The sequence below is a fragment of the Hibiscus syriacus genome, unplaced genomic scaffold (assembly GCF_006381635.1).
Source record: "Hibiscus syriacus cultivar Baekdansim isolate YM2019G1 unplaced genomic scaffold, ASM638163v2 tig00014213_pilon, whole genome shotgun sequence".
NCBI classification, from domain to species: Eukaryota; Viridiplantae; Streptophyta; class Magnoliopsida; order Malvales; family Malvaceae; genus Hibiscus; species Hibiscus syriacus.
Window position 1 is genome coordinate 208,448 of NW_024062320.1, and position 22,717 is coordinate 231,164.

At 30.2% G+C, this 22,717-nt stretch overlaps 2 protein-coding genes across 4 annotated transcripts; both read left to right on the forward strand.

The window, feature by feature from the left end:
• The first annotated feature begins 338 nt into the window (after window positions 1-338).
• LOC120206972 (5'-adenylylsulfate reductase-like 5) lies at window positions 339-4,358 on the forward strand. Of its 2 annotated transcripts, XR_005524163.1 has the most exons (5): window positions 339-992; window positions 2,754-2,935; window positions 3,356-3,480; window positions 3,637-4,117; window positions 4,234-4,358. XR_005524163.1 is itself a non-coding variant. In XM_039206513.1 (4 exons), the coding sequence occupies exons 1-4, from the start codon at window positions 831-833 to the stop codon at window positions 4,062-4,064; spliced, it is 897 nt and encodes a 298-aa protein (XP_039062444.1). In that variant the 5' UTR covers window positions 339-830; the 3' UTR covers window positions 4,065-4,358. The 2 variants fall into 2 exon arrangements, 1 of the variants encoding a protein (XP_039062444.1); XM_039206513.1 differs by having other exon boundaries at window positions 3,637-4,358.
• Window positions 4,359-9,825: 5,467 nt separating this feature from the next.
• Window positions 9,826-11,540, forward strand: LOC120206973. Of its 2 annotated transcripts, XM_039206514.1 has the most exons (3): window positions 9,840-10,567; window positions 11,158-11,301; window positions 11,435-11,540. In XM_039206514.1, exons 1-2 carry the CDS (start codon window positions 9,878-9,880, stop codon window positions 11,272-11,274), a joined length of 807 nt encoding a protein of 268 aa, XP_039062445.1. In that variant the 5' UTR covers window positions 9,840-9,877; the 3' UTR covers window positions 11,275-11,301; window positions 11,435-11,540. The 2 variants fall into 2 exon arrangements, with proteins under 2 accessions (XP_039062446.1, XP_039062445.1); XM_039206515.1 differs by lacking the exons at window positions 11,158-11,301; window positions 11,435-11,540 and adding an exon at window positions 10,638-10,718 and having other exon boundaries at window positions 9,826-10,601.
• The last annotated feature ends 11,177 nt before the right edge of the window (window positions 11,541-22,717 follow it).

Sequence of the window (22,717 nt, forward strand, 5' to 3'; positions counted from 1 at the left end):
GATATTAAAATTATTTGCAAGGAAAATACACAATCAGCAAAAAAGTAAGAAATTAATCTCAAACACTTATTTTTACTCATCTAACAATTTTAAATCTATATAAAATTAAATAAGTTTTACATTATTTAAGTAGATCCATAATTAAATAAATAATAATTTTACAAATAATATTACGATATTATCATCTCTTTTTTATAATTTTATTTTTAAAAATATATTTTAAAAATATATGGTATCATTTGAACAGTCATTATTAAAATACTTTTTTCTATAATAATGTATCAAATAAAAATATTTTATATAAATTATAAAAATCTATATACCAACAAATAAAAGGCCAAGAAAAGAAAGCAAAACGCGTATTTTCTATGGTTTTGTTTACCTAAGCAAATCCTCTTTACACCCACAAAACACGAGGCACGCATCTCAGCTCATCATCAACAACAACACTCTCATCAATATATATATATATATAAGCTTTGAATTCAACTGTGGAAATCTTTAAATTCCTAAAGCCCTGTGTACTTGCTGAAAACCAAGAGCAATCTTTAGACCCTTCAAAGAAAAAGAAAGAAAGAAGAGAATTAACAGCCAAGCAACCCGAGGCAGCCAGTGAATAGATTAGATTACCCCATTTCCAAAAAAAATAAAATAAAAAATAGCCCATCCCACCTGCTTCCCCTCCCTTTATCCCAAAATTAATTTATATATCTTTCTTTATTTTTTATTTGTATTTCCGGGTTTCAATTTTTGCCCCCTTTGTCTTCTGGTTGTTGTTGTTGTTGTTGTTGTGAAATTTATTGTTTTTGTTTTATCTATCAAATCCAGAAATGGGTTCTTCTCCATCTGGTATTTTGTTCTCCTATATTGTATCTCTTTGTTTAATAAGCTGCGTTTGGGGTTCTTCTATTTGCTCGCATGAAGCTGATGTGTTCATTAATAATCTTCATTTTCAATGCTCTCCTTCGATTTCTCCAATCCCCCCTCTCAAGGTACGTTTTATTAGCTTACTTTTGTATTGTAGATTGATTTGTTAATTGGTTTAGGAAAATGGATTCTTGAGATTTAATTTCTTTTATTGGCACGCTTTTATTTTTATTTTGGGTTCTTGGTATTTATGATTTTTTCTAATTTTCTTAAAATTAGGTAAATTTCCTGGAAATTTTGGGTTTTTAGCCTGAATGATTAGGGCATATCTATGGAATTTTCATGGCTATAAAATTTTGAAGAATCAGAATAAAGGTTTATTTACATTATGGGAGTACTGGATTCTTGCAGTATAATTCAAGTTGAAGTTTGAAAAAAAATAAAATAATTAAGATAGAAATGAAGTTGCAAAATTTACTAGCCAATCATTTTTTTAATGTTAGTCAGTCCTGGTTAAGGCCTTTGAATTATTTTATTCTCTTCTGGAACATTTGACTCGAATGGCATTATTATGTATTTGAAAGCAAGAGAACCTAGTCTTTTAAGGCTACAAGAGCTTAAGATCTTCTATTTTAGGATTTAATCCTTATGCAAATTAGCTGGAAATAAGCTGGATCGGCGAAATATGTGTCAGTGTGTTCTATAGCTTTAATTGAAGATATGGGACATTAATAGTTTTTGCTTTAGTCACATACTTATAGCTCTATGGTGGCAGGATTATGTTAATTAGATTGTGGCTGGAAAAGAATCTATATCGCTAGATGACCAAGAATGTAAACTTTTTTATCTTTTGATGTTTTGATCTCCAGCTTTCTGCTACTCCAAATATACAACACAGTTAAACATCCCGATCTCTCATCAGATACTGTTGTCTTTGTGCTTTAGGTTAATGTATAGATCTACCGTACAAGTAGATCTAAGGATGGTAAGAATCCATAGGATAGACTCTTTATACTTGAATTGCTGGTTTTAGAAGATACAGGGACTCACGTGCGCGGGTGCCCACGCATAGACACATATCCATAGCTCAAATCATAATCTGTTTATCCTCTTTCTCGCCCTTTCGGACATAAAAGTAGGAGAGCTAGCAAATAATGTCTTGTTTACTAGTCAATTTATATGATATATATGATGCCCCAAAAAAGTTATAAATTTTACCCCGAAATGACTCTACATGAGATACAGGGTGTCCCTTACCTGATCAAGGATAAAAAAATATCCATGAAAATGAGTGTCCATGCAGTTCCACCCAAGTGTCTTAAGTTAACCCTCTTATACGATGCAACCAGTGTTCAATTATTTGAGTGTTATGCACCCAGCCAATGCATTATGTTGGACATAAATTGCTTGGTTGCATGCTTATGTGGCTTCTGATGTTTTAGTCAGCTAAATTCTCTTTCCAACTGAACTATTGATAACTTTACCGTTAACCTTACAGAAATAGACAATGAAAGAAGTTGATGTTGCCAGTAATACAAAAAGCAAACCAGGAATAGGATACAACTGTCTGCATTCACTACCCTTTTCTGTTACCTTCAAGGAAAATGTTTACTTTTAATTCTAGATGATTTTGTTAAAGAATACCATTGTCTTAAGCATCAACATGTATTTTTAAATATTAAGTGAATAACTAGGACTCGTAATTTCCTTGCTGAGGATCCTCTAATCATCATATTTATGGTTTGTAGATTTGCCAGCTTTCCGGTAAATTTTCTTATATCAGTGTGTCATTTAATTGTATCTCAAGGATTAATATATTGCACAACTTTCTGTTTCATGGAGGCAAACATTATATCTTTTTCGCATGTTTATAAATTTCCTTGCAGGTGAATGGGAGCTTCCTGGATCGAGCATTGACTTCCGAACAGAGAAATGGTTACACTTCTGTGCTCTTTTATGCTTCTTGGTGCCCATTTTCACGCAGTTTGTACCCAAAGTTCGACATTCTCAGTTCCATGTTTCCTCAGGTAGAGCATCTGGAAGTTGAACAGTCTTCAGCTTCACCGAGGTATGCAGCTACTTATCCTGCTTTAAGTGATGGTATTTGTGAACTAATTATCGAATTGCTGTTTCCTGTGTTCTTACAAAGTACTTATGGCTTTTGGAGTAGTTTTCTATCAATTATATATTTCTGGGGTTGTTCATCCCGCCTTTGATGGAAGATGAGATGCTCATGTGTGCTACTTAAGTAAAATACCGAATATATATAATTTTATCGTGTGATGCTTCTTTTGTACATCTTAATAACGAATCCATAACTGATACCTGAATAAGTTCTTTTATAAAGAACCTCCTTTAACTTGACATAAACTCTGTGATTATTAGTACATAATCCGGAATTATCAAGCAAATAAACTTTTGTTTTTCTTACCGTTGAAATCTAATACTAAATTTCACACTTAACACCTTTGATATGTGTCTATCACAGCATATTTTCGAAGTATGGAATTCATAGCTTGCCGTCAATTTTGATTGTGAACCAGACATCGATGGTACGATATCGTGGTTCAAAAGATCTCTCATCAATCGTACAATTTTACGAGAAAACAACAGGTATTTTCTCTCCTCTAGCTGCAGAAAATATTATATCATGAAAACTGATATTATGTACACTGTGAAGCGTGATAGAACTGTTGTTCCTTATATGTAAGCCTAGTTTGTGAGTCGAACATAATTCCGAGTTTATTAACACGAGTGTCTGCATTTCAGGATTTCAACCAGTTCAATATATTGCCGAAAGTGAACCAGTTGTATCAGGAGACGACAATAGATACATGGTACAGTTGTGGAATGAAACCCCAATGGAGATAGTAGAACGGGAGCCCTACTTAGCATTTGCCTTGCTGTTTCTGTGTTTTAGAGTACTTCTATCCATATTCCCCGAAGTAATGTCCCGTCTCAAGGATTTCTGGGTTTCATACGCCCTGCACTTGAACTTGGAAATGTTCAGTGAGACGAGCCAATTGTTTGCACGAGCCCTTCACGTGGTCGACGTGAGGACAGTTTGGACGAAACTAAGGCTATGCAAAACAAGGAATTTCCATCAAGGTGCGAAGAGCGCTCGTGTTTGGGCTTCTTCACTGGCATCAGTCTCTTTGGGCGAATCTTCCTCCGGTAGATCCTCATTGTCATCCTAAGTTGGAGCTTTTCTGGAGCTACGCTAAAATGTACGAAGGAGTGTAACGATGAGGTAGTGTATTACAAACTGCGAATATGTTTTGGGACATCGTAATCCCCGCTTTCGCTCTGTCTCTGATATTAAAATCGGATCGACACCGAAATCTGTTGACCTTGTTTGAGTTGTAGGTTCTTGGGGGGAGGAAATCAAGTAGCATGTATATTTGAGAACAGCCTTTTCTTGTGGTGTGTATACTCTTTGTTTGTTGGAACATCTCTTATATCCCTGGAATGTAAGCTTTCTTTTTCTCTTAGTTGTATGGATGGATGATCAAAATTCGACTCAAACCAAAAAATTGAATTTTTTTATTTGAAAAAACTTCTAATTTCATAAATTCGAATCGACCAGAAAAAAAATTAAATTCGAGTCAAGTTATAAAATAGAATTCAAATAACTCAATTTGAATCGATTTGAATTTCATAAACTTAACTCGACATTTTTTAAAAAAAAGTTTGAGTTATAAAATAAGATTCATCAATATGAATAATTTATAATATTTTGACTCAGATTAGATGATTATCTCTACTTAACTATTGTGTTGCATATAATCTCATTTTCTCAATAAAAACCCTACTCTCCCTTTTCATCCTACATTCTAGCACAATAATCACTAATTAAATATTATGCAAGTATTTTATTTTTAAAACTTTTTAAACTTGTATTGAAATTATATTTTAATAAATATATATCAATCTTTTAATATAACATAAATTATTTAATAAATTGGCCTTCAAACATGTATATAATATAAAACATGTAATAACCTATCATGTTTAAATTTTCAAATTCTTAACTTGTAGAGATTTGTCCATTAAGCTTAATTTAATTAATATGTTTTTATTATAGTATTTAAGAGAATATAAATTTAAACATGTTCAAATATGTAATAACTTTTTATTTGTAGATGAGATAGAATTTAAATAGTTTAAATTAAACTTACAATGGATGGCGAGACATGCATGAGTTACGTATGAACATGTACTTGCCATTTCATCACCTGTTCTGCATCATTATTTGTATTTGGATATTGTTTAATGATTTTATTTTTTGAATTTGTATTGAAATTATATTTTAATGTATTAATTAAAAAGTTGTCATGATTTATTATTATAATTATTTAAAATAATGACAGTTGAAAAAAATATCACGTGTGTAAAAATTCGAAGGATAAGTATTTTATATTTTTTTTTCATATAAGATTAATTTATATTTATTTAATTGATACTTATAGATATATTATATGAAATAGGTTGTAGGACGGATATAATGAAGATAAGGCGAGTCTTGAGACCCATGTACAGCCCCGTATGGGAATGTTTTTCCAGCCCATAAGCAATGTCAGACACCTCAAAGTTAGTCCTAAACTCATGGTTGGAAAAATATTTTTCCATCTAAACTCAAAAGTTAAAATTTCTAAAATTATATTTTTATCTTTAATTATTTAATTTACAATATCAAATATTGTGCAAGCATAATTAACTAAAATTAGGAAGTATAATTTAATATTTATTTATATGTTTATTTTCTTTTTTATTTGTTATTTCCATCATCACCCCCACGTTTCAACCTAAGCTAGGGTTTAGGTTTGGTATGAATTTTCGGCTCCTAAATTAATTGGTAATAAATTCTTGGCTTGTAATCTGCAACGTGTTGGGTTTTACATGGAAATCGACTTACAAAAGCACAAGATTTAAGTAGTAAGTAATTTGATATAATTTAAGTAAATCTCGAGTTAAAATTTTTGTGTATGTAGAAAATTTTCGTCTTAAAATTCACCCATTAAAATTAAATATGTAATATAAGTTAATCCAAATTAATCAAAATAAACCTTAAGAACCGGAGGAAAAAAACACATCTCTAATTCACACTCAAACTAGATTCCATCCTCGTTAACCTATTTTTGCTTTAGAAATTAGAATTTTAGTTTGGTTCAAGGATGAACTTGAGGTACATGATGTAGCTGAAGATTTTGTTTACGTGGTTTAGCAATTGATGCATGGCATACATAAAGAAGCTGGATTATAACTAATTTACTTACGTGTCAAGGTTGTTAGGACTATATTCTAGAAGCTGTAGGTTGTTAAATTTGTTTTCAATCTGCTATAAAAGGTGAAGTCTAGGTGATGTATAATTCACGTTTTTGTGTGAATAAAAAGTGATTTCTGATTTCAGTTTGTTTTCCAAGCTTTGCCTTCTGCAATGCTTCACAAACAGAAGGGTAATAAAGACAATTATTTCCTCTGAAAATTTAAAATTATTATATATTTCAGATATTTTAATGTAATTTTAATAGAAAATTTATTTTTATCCCACTAAAATTTTATAAGTTCATATCCTCGTAAAATTTTAGAAGCTCACTTTTTAACATAAAATTTTGCATCAATCCCTATTTTGATTGTTGCATCCCAAGTATTATGTACAACCCTAATTATGTACTTTAAAGTTAGAGTTTTGAAGATGCCCTAAGTATTGGTATTGTTTATGTAATATTGATATTATAAGAACAATATTGATGTTATTTACCCAAAAAAATGTTTTGTGTTTAAATTTTTATTTAATGGGCTTTGAATTATTTTTAAAAACTTTGAATAAATTCAATCAAGTCCAAAAACATTTTACCTTTAATTTGTTATATCAAAATATTACAAAATATTGTTCAACAATAAAAATAAGTAGGAATGGCAGAACGACCCAAACCCGACTAAGTTCGGGTCGGGTCGGGTTTAAAAAATTTCGGGTCGGGTCGGGTATCGAGTTTTTTTCGGGGATTTTTTCGGGTTCGGGTTTGGTATCGGGGCGGGGTATCCCGACCCGATTATATATATATATATAATATTTTATTATTTTATATTTTTAATATTTAAGTGATTTAACCTAGTTCTTCTTAGTTCTCTCCCGATCCTCACTTCACTCTCGTATCTGCGGCTGCTCTCTTCGTTCTCCAGAATCCAGATCCAATTTTCTCACCATCAACAAATCTTCCTTTCATCATTCATTTTCATTTACGAACTACGGTTAAATTGCGTCCGGTAACGTCAGTCCAAGTTCGGTAGCCATCTTTAGCTGCTCAAATCTTGTGTCAAGATAAAGTTGCAAACTCTCTGGTGCTGACAGGTCAGGCCTGTCCCTCTGGTCTTTATATTTATTTAGATTAGCTAAATGATTTCGTATAATCTCACACAACCTTCGGAACTCTGTTGTCCGTTTATACTGCTTGCAAAACTGGAAGGCCCTACGCGCAGTCATCTACAAGATGTTCAAAATATGGAAACATTGTCATTTCAAATCAATGCGTAACCAAGATAGTATTTGTTATATATCTTTATATTTAATTTATTAATGAAATTTTTAACTAACAAAATTCACCTATTGTAAAGTGCAGTAGGCATGTACCATAAATGTTTAAAGCGTATATGCTCCGACATGTCTTGTAAATATGTTACTCGAAGAACAATTCAACGGAGACAAGAGAATGTTATCGGAGCAATTAAACAACATGACCGTGTTACTTTTCGATATGTTGAAAGGCAAGCTCTCGTCGAGCGACAGGCCCCCTTGATCGAGATCAGACGAGTAACAAGTGTCTAGGTCAATCGAAGGAGGCTTTATAACAAGCTTATTAGCCTTGGAATTATTTAATGGGCTTTGAATTATTTTTAAAAACTTTGAATAAATTCAATCAAGTCCAAAAACATTTTACCTTTAATTTGTTATATCAAAATATTACAAAACATTGTTCAACAATAAAAATAAGTACCCAAACTATACATTTTCTCCCCAAATAGACACTTAAACTTTTTTCGGTCAATCTAAGTGTCTAACGTTACGAACGTTATCACTTTAGATGTTTGGAAAATTATAATTTCTGTCATTAAATGACATGTGTCACTTTTACAAAATTTAATATATATATATATATATTTAAAAACTTAAAACTATATATATTCTTTAAAAGAAAGCCCAAAAGTTTCTAAATCTTAAAAACACTCAAAACTTTGAAAATTCTCATTCTAATCATATATCTAAGCCTGCCGCCACCATTGGTTGTCGTTGTTATCGACTGGATCTCCAACAAAACCTCCACCTGACAGAAGTCGAACACGATGACCCAAACTAACAAACAAAACAACCCTGACAAACCAAACTTTCAAGATTCATGACACCGAAACGATCTGATAGAAAAGGTGAAGACGACAGATGAGGGAGATGCAAAGGGTGACAGCGACGGCGGCAACAATGGCCGATAATGGAGTGGGTAAGGTTAGGGTTAGGGATTTTTATTTTTTATAATTTTAGAGAAATATAGGGTTTTTAAATATAATATTTTTAAAGTTTTTTTTTAATTTCAAAATTACCATACACGTGTTACTTAAGGGGATTTTTAACGACCGTTATGACTAAGACAGTTAAAGTGATAACGTTTGTAACGTTAGACACATAAATTAATCAAAAAATATTTAGATATTTATTTAAAATATACGATATAATTTAAACACTTATTTTTATATTAATCCATGGAAAAATAATGCATAAAGGAAGATACGATACGTATGAGTCTTTCACTTTCATCTTTTGTATCTTTTTTCTCGTAAAAAACCTACCGCTCGCTATCGTTCCAAGCAAACCCTTACAAGCAACCCAAACTCTTTTCCCTTTACCTTTTATTATTATTATTATTATTATTATTCATAGAAATTAATTTATATATTTTTAAATTTTGAGATTTAAACAAAAAAAATAAGAAAACTTATTAAATTAAGTTTTATTATTAATTTATATTTTTATTTGATTAATTATATATTACTTGAATCAAAATCAAACATATAAACTATTTAAGAAATTAATAATAGAATTTAACCCTTTTTAATCTTCTTTCAAAGTGAGACTAAGTTGAAGAATAATTGCATAGTTTAAAAAAAGAGTAAAAGTATACAAATGGTCCTCCGATTATAAGATTCTATTTTGTTGAGTTCCCCGACTATTAAAAGTTACAAAATGGTCCTCTAACTATAGGGAGTTGCTTTGTTGAGTCACTCGACTATTAAAAGTTATAAAATGGTCAACCGACTATTCATTATACTCCAAACTCTTCCTTTTCATAAAAAAGTTAATAGTCATCTGAGTTGGACGTTAACATGATGACTGAGATTTGATAATCATTTGAGATTATGATATCATATTTTATCATATCTCAGTCAACAGGTTAACGTCCAGCTCAGACTACCGTTGATTTTTTAATGGAAAATGATGAGTTTGGAACATAATGAATAGTCGGGTAATCATTTTGTACCTTTTAATAGTCGATGGACTCAACAAAGTAATTTTCTATAATCGAGGGACTATTCTGTAGCTTTTAATATTTAGGGGATTCAAAAAAATAATATCATATAGTCAAGGGGCCATTGGTGTACTTTACCCTAAAAATGAAAAAAAATGTATTTAATAAAGTGCAACACATGTATTGATTTTTGCAGACTGCTGGCTTCACCCTTAACCAAAGAATTGGTATAGTGTTCAAAACTTTCAACTGTTGAAATATATATATATATATATATATATATATATATATATATAAAAAATATCCAAGAACTGGCATTAGAACAGCCCTGTAAAAGACGGTATCCTCTTGGTGGATCCCATTGGACCACTTAATTTGTCGGTCTTAAAAGGATAAGCTTATTAAGTACTCAAACTGTAATGTTATTATTTTAATAAAGGCTTAATCTTTTACACCCAAAGAGCTAGAGGACACCATTTGTGCTGCTATACAAAATGATTCACCAGGAAATGGATATTGACGAGTGGGTTTTCTTGCCTGATGACAGATTCCTCGACATCAAGCAAGATTCCGAGAAACAAATCCAGGGAGAAAAACGAGTTTCTGATACGAATCTTGTTTTCCTCGCGGATTATTTCAACAAAGAAGAGCCTCCCCCACATAAACAACTTGTCCCGGTTCCATTTCCATTAGAACCGAGAATCCTCAAGGTTCCAGAAAATGATCAGGGGAAGATCGTCGAGAAGATCAATGATGCCGGTGCCGAATCGGTCGAAGGCGATCGAGAAGTGAAGACACAGGTTTCGTTCAGGAAACCGAGTTACAACAACGAATCCGTCGACATGACCAACAAAATGGACTCACCGAGGTCCACTACTAAAGGAGCCATCCCTCAACTCGATGCAGCAGGTACGTTTAATTTTGATGAAGAAGATGATGAATTTTTGCAGAACATAAGTTCTCCTAGATTGAGGGATTCGTTCGAAAAGAAAGCCGGAGCCAACTGGGAAGAAAACTCCGGTCCCGGTGATCTCTGGAAATGGAGCCTGACCGGGATCGGAGCAATCTGTTCGTTCGGTGTCGCTGCTGCTACCTTTTGTATCATCATCTTCGGAACTCAACAGAGGCAAAAACAACACCAGCAGAACCAGAAACTGCTGTTCCAGCGTTACACCGATGACAAGGTAATCAAATTACATGACGGAATGTCTGTAAATTTCATGTTTTTAACTGGTCTGATAAGGATATAAAGCATGTTGATGTGAACATCTTTGTCTCCGTTATTACTACCTGTACAATGCAAAATAATTATTGAAAAGGATACCCATTTTATCATCATTTTAGGAGTCCAAATCCAAAAGCAACACCATTTCTTACAAATTACAGCAAATGGGGTTCCCCACTTTTAAGTAAATCTTGTGGTTTAAGTAACTTAAATTTGTTGAGATTGCAGACCGGGATGGATCGAGAGGGATATAGTTGTATCTGCAAATCTCAAATTTCTATATATTTTAGGGTTTATAAACTACTTAACTCAATGTAAAACTCTTTAGTTTTACCGTTTTAAGATAGTTAGATGAGTGAAAATAGATAACATATTTTTACTCATCCAATATTCTTAAATTTTTGTAAAACTAACAACTTTTTATATTGTTTAACAAGATCATATCCCTATATTTTAGATATTTTTTTTATATATTTTTATTAAAAATATGTTTTCGTATTATAAATTTATCCCGGTAACTTAAAATCTTATGTACCTCCCTAATTGTAGAGGATGAAACAAGTGGTTCATCATACGACAAAACTCAATGAAGCAATCTCAGCAGTTAGAGGGGTTCCCGTCACCAGAGCTCACATAACATTTGGTGGTTACTATGATGGTATTTGAAGCTATTGTCTCCCGGAGAATTTGGACCGTCCATCTGCTCGATCAACGGTTCTAAATATATATAATTAATCTAAATAGGGTCTCTGTTTGTACCTGGAAATTCTATAATTTTGGTGTGTTAATTTGGTGATATTTAAGTATAGTTTTCATACAGTGGGAGTTGATGTTAGTGAAATGTCTACAAGTTCAACACTTACTAAAGTATGTATATGATCAAATTCAGGAATATTTGAGGGAAGTAAATGTAGTAATATTTTTATTATATATATTTAGTGATTTCTTCTCTTTAATAGTTTGAAAATAGATTAAAATATTGTAAATATTAAAATGTGATAAAAATAACATTGAATCTTTGAATTAGACAATTTTAGACTAATTGAATAAAAAATCTTAAAAACTAAAAAAGTCAAATTCAATAATTAAATGTTATCTTATCCCTATTAAAATTATTAAAAAAGTCAAATCAATAATTAAATGTTATCTTATCCCTATTAAAATTATTTAAAAAGTCAAATTCAATAATTAAATGTTATCTTATCCCTATTAAAATTAATAAAAAAAAGTTAAATTCAATAATTAAATGTTATCTTATCCATATTAAAATTATTAAAAAAAGTTAAATTCAATAATTAAATGTTATCTTATCCCTATTGAAAATTAGATCCGGTGACACATTTGAAAGATAATTTAATTAATTAAACTGAGCCATGTATCTCTTTATTTATTGGGATGGATCCTACACAAAATCAAACTAATTGCCATTAAGTGCATAGACAAGTTCTTTATCTTCCTTCAAATTAAAATTTGTTTCAATGATCAATATATGGTATAAAGATAAAGGTATATTGCATTTTTATTAAGATTTTTTTATCTACGATATTACAAAATAATAATTAATCATTTGATTAAATTTTAATAAAATACAGGCCATAAAATGGACCAGCTTAAAATACACCAAATTAGTTGTCAAATGATAGACATTAATCTTATCTCCTTATTAAAAGCAAAGGGAGATATTTAACAAACAATGAAAAGGAAAAGAAAATGACAGAATGCACACTTAAAACCATCAAAAAAATCCCACCTCCAACAATTTTTTAATTAATTATTAATATATAATCTATTGATTAATTAATCCAAATCGAATACTGTAGAAACGAAGACGATCCTCTCACTCCAATGACTTTGAATAGTATATTTTCTGCATAATAATCAAATATGAGTGATTTAGGTTTGAATAGAAATCTAATGATGTGATTGGGTTTCTTGGAAGTATGTGTTGGATACCAAGAATCCTTGCACGCTGCTGAATATTGATGCAAGTTTGGTTTTGGCCATTGAATGAATCTTCAATTTATGAGTTTGCCCTCTCAATTTACTTATTTTTGGTTTGGTCAAATAATGTTGCTCAGACTTTGATTTGTATTTGTTGATAAAAACGAATTTATCTCATTGGTTGTTAGTTTTCTTTATTATTATTATTATTATTTGAATGGAAAATTGTAATCGGTGAGTTGACGATTGTTAGATGATATTTTTCTCTAAAAGAGACGAAAGCATAAAGAGAATATGAGTATGGAAAGAGAAGATGATGGAGAGGATCTCCTCTTAGTCGGGGATGATTATGACTAATTGTAGGTCATCAGGTCAAATTAATTTAGTAGTCTGATCTTGACTAATTGTAGGTCAACAGGTCTAAATCTAATAGTATGATCTTATATTTCGCTTTGGTAAATCACGTAAATCTATTAGAGATCTTGTCTAAATATTATTGTTGGTTCGAAGGTTAAGATATTTTTATGTCAGAAGGATATATGAATTCCTTGAAAGTTCCAGTAAATGAAGAAGCATATCTAGATATCTCGACTAGCAGAGAATTGGTAATTTCTGAAAATCATCTCCAAAAATATAACAATATTATTAATATTTTGTATCTAAATATCCGTGGATCCTTCTCCCCTCACTACTTTCAAAGAAACCATAGTTTGGTTAAGTGGAATTGAGGAGACAAATGTATTCATAAATTTCAAAACGTTTAATTCTACATTTATTTGCTAATACTTCTTTAGAGCAGTGATCAAGACTCTTTTATTTTTATTTTTTTCCCTCTCGGTTCCTAAGACTTCACCTTAATTAATCCAAGTTGATCCGGGTCGTACACTTAACTTTGGTGGGAGAGTCTCATAGCAAGAATTTTCTACATACACAAAGACTTAAACTCGAGACATGCAAAGCCTTTAAGAAATCCATCTCCAATTCTACTTTACGATAACCAAGACTCCAAGCATGTTTCAAAGCACCGTGTATCGCCCAAAGTTCCACTAGTAACGCCGGACACTTGCTTAGGCTTAGTTTGTTTTCACTGTGCAAGTTCTTTAAACCACTTATGTCTGCGCCACGCAGACCACGCGCAGACATTAGGCTTCGCAAACTGTTTGTTTTTTAGAAGGCAGAAGCTCTTCAAACGTATGTGCGAGCTCTTCTTGGTGCAGACATGGTTTATTGTCTTCAAAGGTCTTCAAACCTCTTCAAGAACAATTATAAAATATAGTTATTTATTAAAATAATTTTAAATAATTTAATAAGGTTATTTATTTTAAAATAAATTATTTTAAAATAAATTATTATAAAATAATTTATTTTAAAATAAATTATTATAAAATATGGATTGATTTATTTTAAATAATTTATTAGTATGGATTGATTTATTTTAAAATATGGATTGATTTATTTTAAATAATTTATTAGTATAGATTGATTTATTTTAAAATATGGATTGATTTATTATTGTAGTTGTATAGATTGATTTATTTCAAATAATTTATTAGTATGGATTGATTTATTATTGTAGTTGTATGGATTGATTTATTTTAAAATATGGATTGATTTATTTTAAAATATGGATTGATTTATTTTAAATAATTTATTAGTATGAATTGATTTATTTTAAATAATTTATTTGTATGCATTAATTTATTTTAAAATATAGATTGATTTATTATTATAGTTGTATGGATTGATTTATTTTAAATAATTTATTAGTATGGATTGATTTATTTTAAAATATGGATTGATTTATTTTAAATAATTTATTATTGTAGTTGTATGGATTATTTAAATTTCAGTATTGTAAAACTAAAATTATTTAAATCTCAGTATTGCAAAACCCTTTTAAGTTTAAAAAATCAGTTTATTTATATTTCAGTTCAATTTAGCAGTCTGCAGACGTTAAAAAACAAACAGTCTTCTTCTTGCAGACTGTAGACTTTTGGTCCACCTCCTCTGCTGCAGATGCCTGCAGATGTGGTCAACAGACTGCAAACCTTTTACCTCTGCAAAAACAAACAGTACCTTAAACTTCTAGAAAATTCAAAGAGGCACTGCCTTTCATTCTTTCTTTCTCTTTAGAGGTAAAACAGAATGTTATCCTCTTTAGTAGATTCGAGTTCAAACAATTACATATACAGGATATGTGTATAACATTATTAATAAACATAACAAAAAATTTTGAACAAATTTTATCTTATAATAACTAGTATTATTAAACAGAATAGAGAACTAAATCAATGACTGCCATACATTCTAATAGTTGCAGACATCCAAATGAATTTTTTTTTGAAGGATTCAGATGTTTTAAATTTAAATTAAAGTAGTATAGCTTCCGAATAAAAATAAATATAAAAAAAATCTTTAGGCATTTATAAAATGTAATTTGAGAGTTTATTTTAAATTTAAGCAAAAAATAAATATCATATAATAAATATCCAAAAAATTGTATTTAAATTAATAAAAGAAATCTGAAAAGGCATTCAAAACCTTTAAATGCTCAAATCTATAATTATTTAGAGTAAGTAAACTCATAAAATTTGACAATTAAAAAATAATACAATTAAATCATTATAAATATAATTAATTATAAAATACAACCCAAAAATAATTTGTTAATAAATCTAAGTCGAAACAAATAAATGGAGTATAAGGGTAAAAAATATTGAATTTAGTTTTAAAATGTAAAAATAATAAATTTATTTTAAATTTTAAATCTTGCATTAAATACGTTTTATAATACATATAATCTATTTAATTATAAAAATATTATATTTGTTTAACTAATTTAGGTGCTTTTATATTTTATAATTGGTTTAGGTTTCGAAATCTAATTTAAATGATTTTATTTCTTTGGTTTTCTATCATTGAAATATTGTAAGTCAAATAGAATCTGTAGCAATACTTAATCAAATGAAGCATTTGGTCTAGTGGCTTTGGTGTTCTTCCAACCAAGTGACCCAAGTTCAAACCTTCTCATATGCAAGTTATCTTTGATCTATTGTCTATCTAATCAAGAGGTGACATGTGTCACCATTTGATTGGATAAAAAATAAAATTTAATTAAATAAAATGAATTTTAAAAAAAAAACTCCAATTAGGACATGCCAATGTAACATGTGTCATGATCATATATTAACATGTGTCACCTATTGATTGTATAGTTAATTTATTAAATAAAATTAATATTAGGACTAAGTTGATTAAATGTATAAGTATTGAGGATCAAATATGTAATTAAACTAATTTTATTAATTGTTACGTTGGAGTTGACACAAGTCAGATGTAACATGTGTCATGATCATATATTAACATATGTCACCTCTTGATTGTATGGTTAAATTATTAAATAAAATTAATATTAGGACTAAGTTGATTAAATGTACAAGTATTGAGGATGAAATATATAATTATACTAATTTTGTTAATTGTCACGTAAGCAGTTCCGTTAAATATTAATGACAGATGTCTATATTGGAACCAATTAAATAGTTAAGTGGTCATATTGACTAAATTTTGAAAATAATGGCCATATTAACACCAACACTATAGTTAGGTGGCCATTCAATTAATTTACCCTAAATATAATTTATAAGGGGAAGTTTTCTTTAAATAATTCTAGGGTTTGATTTCCTTTAGTTTTCCCTCATTAGTGAGCAGCTCATATCTTTTCTTTTTCATCTTTGTTGATCGATGACGACATCAACTTTAACATTGATTTAACCGCTTATATTTTTATTTTTATTGTCATTTTCTTTTCTTATATCATATATTTATTTTTTTAATTTTCAATAAGTTTGCCTATATGACACGTTTTTATCTGTATTTATGACATGTTTTTTATATGCCTTTTGGATTGGTCTTTTTTCATTTATCTTTTTCTAAGGGTTGATTTGATATCGTCACGACTGATCAAGATGACGCTTATATGATATCTTGTTAATTTTCCCTGCTTTAGACCATTAGATTAGATTTGGATACTCAATTTAAGTTCGTAGATAGCTTTTCACGTCACTCAATTTTGATTTGTGGTTTTTCGTGTGGTTTTTTAGTAGTTTAATTGCCTTTTGTGGTTCGTTTGTTGATAACATCAAATTTATTTGTATCAATCGTTGTTCGTGTTTCTTAGTTAGGTTTTTAATATTTTCTTTTATGGTCCTTATGTGATTTTGCATTATCAAATTTTGTTTCAATGATTATAGGAAATTATTCTAATTATATGCTTGTTTTTAAGATTATTGTCGAAACGATTTTTTTTTGGATGAGATTTTAAAAACCACAACATTTTTAATTTATTTCTTCGTGATTGATTTTTAATTAAAAACAATGCGATATAGAAAAACCACTCATTTCAAAAATTTGGAAATTCTTTTATGAAAACAAAAACGTACAGTTCGAAGAGTCGACACCAATATTTGATTAGGGTGTAATTGGGTACCCAAAAATAAATTTTTCATTTTAATAAAATATTAATTTTAATTAAAAAGACAAACTTGGGGTCTGCGTTACCAAAATTTAAGTTAGGGAGTCGGTTACGTGTGAGGAATGATTAGCACCCCCACAACGCCCTAAATCGGTACCTAGTCAATTAATTAATTGTCCTTGCAATAAAATGTACAAGTTTGAGTCTAATTTAATTTAAGATCCCCTAAAATAACATTTTTCAAAATTTTGGATAAAAGATAATAATATTTAATTATTTCCTATCGAGAAGAAATAATTTATCATATCTTGAAGCAATCAATTCTTACTCCAATCGAAATAAAGAAATATTAAAATTTCATTCTAAATTTCAAAATAATAAGGTAAAATAAATAATTAATCAATCGCTTGATAGTATCAAGAGAAGAGACCATAGATTCGATCTAATTATCTTTTCTCGATGAATTTAATTAAAAGAATACGATCTTTTCCTCAATCCCCAAATTTTATAAAATGGATTTGATTTAATTGGTGTCACTTGGCGGGATATACTTTCATTTTAAAATTATCGAAAGTAACTTTCTTATCCGTTAAGACAGTCACTTTACAACAATATTAAAATACTCGAATATTACCCTTAATCAATTTATTTTGAATCGAGTCCAGTGATGCTGATGAGGGTATCATGCGAAATTAATTAGGACTAAAATGAACTAAAATGCAAGCAACATGCAAATATTTATAAATAAACTTAAAAATAGGACTAAATCACAAATAATCAAATTTCATGCCAAGGTTAAAATAAAACCAAATAAACAAGTGACTAAAAATAAACAATTTCAATATTAAAGGCTAAAATTGTAAATAATGAAAATAAATAAAACATTTGACTAAATTTAAATTAATTAAAACTCTATGGTCAAATTTAAAAAAATTGAAAACATATATTGGTGCACAAAATATAAATATATCAAAATACAAAGGGCTGTAAATAAAATATTCCTAAAAATAATAACCATACCTAAAAAATGAAAATTACAGAAACATTCCCTTAAGGGAATAACATGTAAAACACGCGTAAACTGTGGAGGACTAAATTGTTATTTTACTAAATGTTATAAAGCATAAATAGAAAAATAGAAAAATAACAAAAACGATCCCCAATGATCATTTTGTAAAACACGCTTAAACATAGGGGCTTTATGATGTAATTTTACCCTAAATTACCTCTATATATATACCATTCATTTTATTTTTTTCATTTTCATAAAGATTTCAAAAAAAGGAGAGAGAGTTAGGGAGAAACTCTCCTAACGTGGCTCGGTCGGCCAATCGCTGACAACCACGAACCACCGCCAGACTCCGATCCAACCATCGCACACGGTGGTCGAAATTCCCAAAACCACCCAAAATACTTCTCTCATCTAAATCTAACCTCTTAGGTAGTTATCTTAGGCAAAAACGACCCTAAACACCTCTAAAAACGAGAGTCAAAGGTACCCGAACGTTTGACTTCTCACGCACTCCGGCGACCGTGAAGATTTTCCCGACTATGATAAGTCTCCTTCTCTTTTATACTCTCGGTTTTCTCTTTATTTTAGTGCAAATCTCACTTTTTTTTATTTCATGTTCGGTTTTACCTTAAATATTATGTTGTAGTTAATTTGAATCATTTTGTTTCACTTGATTTTATGGTTTTTAACTTATATATGCTTCGACTGATCAAGATGACGCTTATATGATATCTTGTTAATTTTCCCTGCTTTAGACCATTAGATTAGATTTGGATACTCAATTTAAGTTCGTAGATAGCTTTTCACGTTACTTAATTTTGATTTGTGGTTTTTCGTGTGGTTTTTAGTAGTTTAATTGTCTTTTGTGGTTCGTTTGTTGATAACATCAAATTTATTTGTATCAATCGTTGTTCGCGTTTCTTAGTTAGGTTTTTAATATTTTCTTTTATGGTCCTTATGTGATTTTACATTATCAAATTTTGTTTCAATGATTATAGGAAATTATTCTAATTATATGCTTGTTTTTAAGATTATTGTCGAAACGGTTTTTTTTGGGATGAGATTTTAAAAACCACAACATTTTTAATTTATTTATTCGTGATTGATTTTTAATTAAAAACAATGCGATATAGAAAAACCACTCATTTCAAAAATTTGGAAATTCTTTTATGAAAACAAAAACGTACAGTTCGAAGAGTCGACGCCAATATTTGATTAGGGTGTAATTGGGCACCCAAAAATAAATTTGTCATTTTAATAAAATAATAATTTTAATTAAAAAAGATAAACTTGGGGTCTGCGTTACCAAAATTTAAGTTCGGGAGTCGGTTACGTGTGGGGAATGATTAACACCCCCACAACGCCCTAAATCGGTACCTAGTCAATTAATTAATTGTCCTTGCAATAAAATGTACAAGTTTGAGTCTAATTTAATTTAAGATCCCCTAAAATAACATTTTTCAAAATTTTGGATAAAAGATAATAATATTTAATTATTTCCTATCGAGAAGAAATAATTTATCATATCTTGAAGCAATCAATTCTTACTCCAATCGAAATAAAGAAATATTAAAATTTCATTCTAAATTTCAAAATAATAAGGTAAAATAAATAATTAATCAATCGCTTGATAGTATCAAGAGAAGAGACCATAGATTCGATCTAATTATCTTTTCTCGATGAATTTAATTAAAAGAATACGATCTTTTCCTCAATCCCCAAATTTTATAAAATGGATTTGATTTAATTGGTGTCACTTGGCGGGATATACTTTCATTTTAAAATTATCGAAAGTAACTTTCTTATCCGTTAAGACAGTCACTTTACAACAATATTAAAATACTCGAATATTACCCTTAATCAATTTATTTTGAATCGAGTCCAGTGATGCTGATGAGGGTATCATGCGAAATTAATTAGGACTAAAATGAACTAAAATGCAAGCAACATGCAAATATTTATAAATAAACTTAAAAATAGGACTAAATCACAAATAATCAAATTTCATGCCAAGGTTAAAATAAAACCAAATAAACAAGTGACTAAAAATAAACAATTTCAATATTAAAGGCTAAAATTGTAAATAATGAAAATAAATAAAACATTTGACTAAATTTAAATTAATTAAAACTCTATGGTCAAATTTAAAAAAATTGAAAAACATATATTGGTGCACAAAATATAAATATATCAAAATACAAAGGGCTGTAAATAAAATATTCCTAAAAATAATAACCATACCTAAAAAATGAAAATTACAGAAACATTCCCTTAAGGGAATAACATGTAAAACACGCGTAAACTGTGGAGGATTAAACTGTTATTTTACTAAATGTTATAAAGCATAAATAGAAAAATAGAAAAATAACAAAAACGATCCCCAATGATCATTTTGTAAAACACGCTTAAACATAGAGGCTTTATGATGTAATTTTACCCTAAATTACCTCTATATATATACCATTCATTTTATTTTTTTTCATTTTCATAAAGATTTCAAAAAAAGGAGAGAGAGTTAGGGAGAAACTCTCCTAACGTGGCTTGGTCGGCCAATCGCCGACAACCACGAACCACCGCCAGACTCCGATCCAACCATCGTACATGGTGTTCGGAATTCCCAAAACCACCCAAAATCACTCTCTCATCTAAATCTAACCTCTTAGGTAGTTATCTTAGGCAAAAACGACCCTAAACACCTCTAAAAACGAGAGTCAAAGGTACCCGAACGTTTGACTTCTCACGCACTCCGGCGACCCTGAAGATTTTCCCGACTATGGTAAGTCTCCTTCTCTTTTATACTCTCGGTTTTCTCTTTATTTTATGTGCAAATCTCACTTTTTTTATTTCATGTTCGGTTTTACATCGAATATAATCAAATAATACTAAAAAAATAAATACGTAATATACTTTTCGAATAGGTGTGTTTTATTGCTTTACTGATGTTCTGGAAAATCCAAGGATTCGAACCCCCTTGGTTTTACATTGATTTTGGCTTTTATAGCCTAAATTCTCATGGGTTTAATATAAAATACAAACTAGTGGGTTACATTTATCCCAGAAAATAAGGGATAGTGGTGGGTTGTATAATAAAAATGGTTCTAGGTGGAAACATGATATGGTGGTGGTGAGTTTGTCCACACATTTTAGTGGAGCAGTAAGTGAAAATGAGTTGTCTACTTAGTGGAGCAGTAAGTGGAAATGAGTTGTCTATAGCTGCCCCTCTTTGCCCATTTTTGTTTCAACAAGAATAGGGTAAAGACGAAGAGACAATGCATTTTCCATCCGTTTAACTTCATGGTTTGAAATATGATAAGGGATCTATTCCGCTATCACTCAGGGAATATCAGATCTGAGTATGTTGATTCATTCCACTGTTCTTCAGGGAAAATTGAATCAAGGCAGACTTGTTCCGCTATCACTCAAGGAATATCAAATCTTGAATGAGAGGGATTTGTTCCACTTTTGCTGAAGGGAATATTAAATCTTGAAGAAGAGAGACTTGTTCCGCTTACTCTGAAGGGAATATCAAATCCTTGGAGAAGAGAGATATGTTCCGCTTACTCTGAAGGGAATATCAGATCTGGGGGAATTGATACATTGAATCGAAGCAGATTTGTTCCACTTACTCTGAAGGGAATATCAAATCTTGGAGAAGAGACTTGTTCCACTTACTCTGAAGGGAATATCAAATCTTGAAGAAAAGAGACATGTTCCGCTTACTCTGAAGGGAATATCAGATCTGGGAAAGTTGATCCATTGAATCGAAGTAGACTTATTCCACTTACTCTGAAGAGAATATCATATATGGGGAAGTTGATCCATTGAATCGAAGCAGACTTATTCCACTTACTCTGAAGGGAATATCATATACGGGGAAGTTGATCCATTGAATCAAAGCAGACTTGTTCCACTTACTCTGAAGGGAATATCAAATCTTGGAGAAGAGAGACTTGTTCCGCTTACCCTGAAGGGAATATCAAATCTTTGGAGGAAAGAGACCTATTCCGCTTACTCTGAAGGGAATATCAAATCTTTGAGAAGAGAGACATGTTCCGCTTACTCTGAAGGGAATATCATATTTGGGGAAGTTGATCCATTGAATTGGGATCAAACCTGAAAATTAAACATTAACCTTTATTAGTATGTGTTTGAGGATTCGAAAACATCTTTCCTGAAAGTCTTGGGATAATAAGTTTTGGAAAAGATTTCTTTTGTGGAAGCTTGTCTCGCCACTACAAAACATGGAAATTCGAATTGGTGATTTCTATGTTAGGTCTTTACATCTCTGTCCTTTCTTTTAAGAGAACCTGAAAGCACTCATTATTATGCATTTTATGTCATGATCTTGTTTATGCCTAAAATGTGTGCAATGATGCAGTTATTTTGAGAGTATTTTTTTTTCAAACGAGAATTTTCTTTTGTTAATGGCCTTGTACTTCAGTCTGATTTGGGCACGAAAAATCAACAGTAGTTCATCTCAATCGATAACCCTAGTTGGACACTCTTTGGTTGAACCTGACTTTGATTATCTTTATTCTTTGAATCCATGTGCTTCTCATGGCCCACTATTTAATCAGTGACAAAACCTCTTGGGCTATCCTACATTGTTGAGCATTTGTGTGTTTCCCAAGGCTTTAACTTCTTCTGGCCTAAAATTGAGTAAGCCTTATGCTAAAACCATT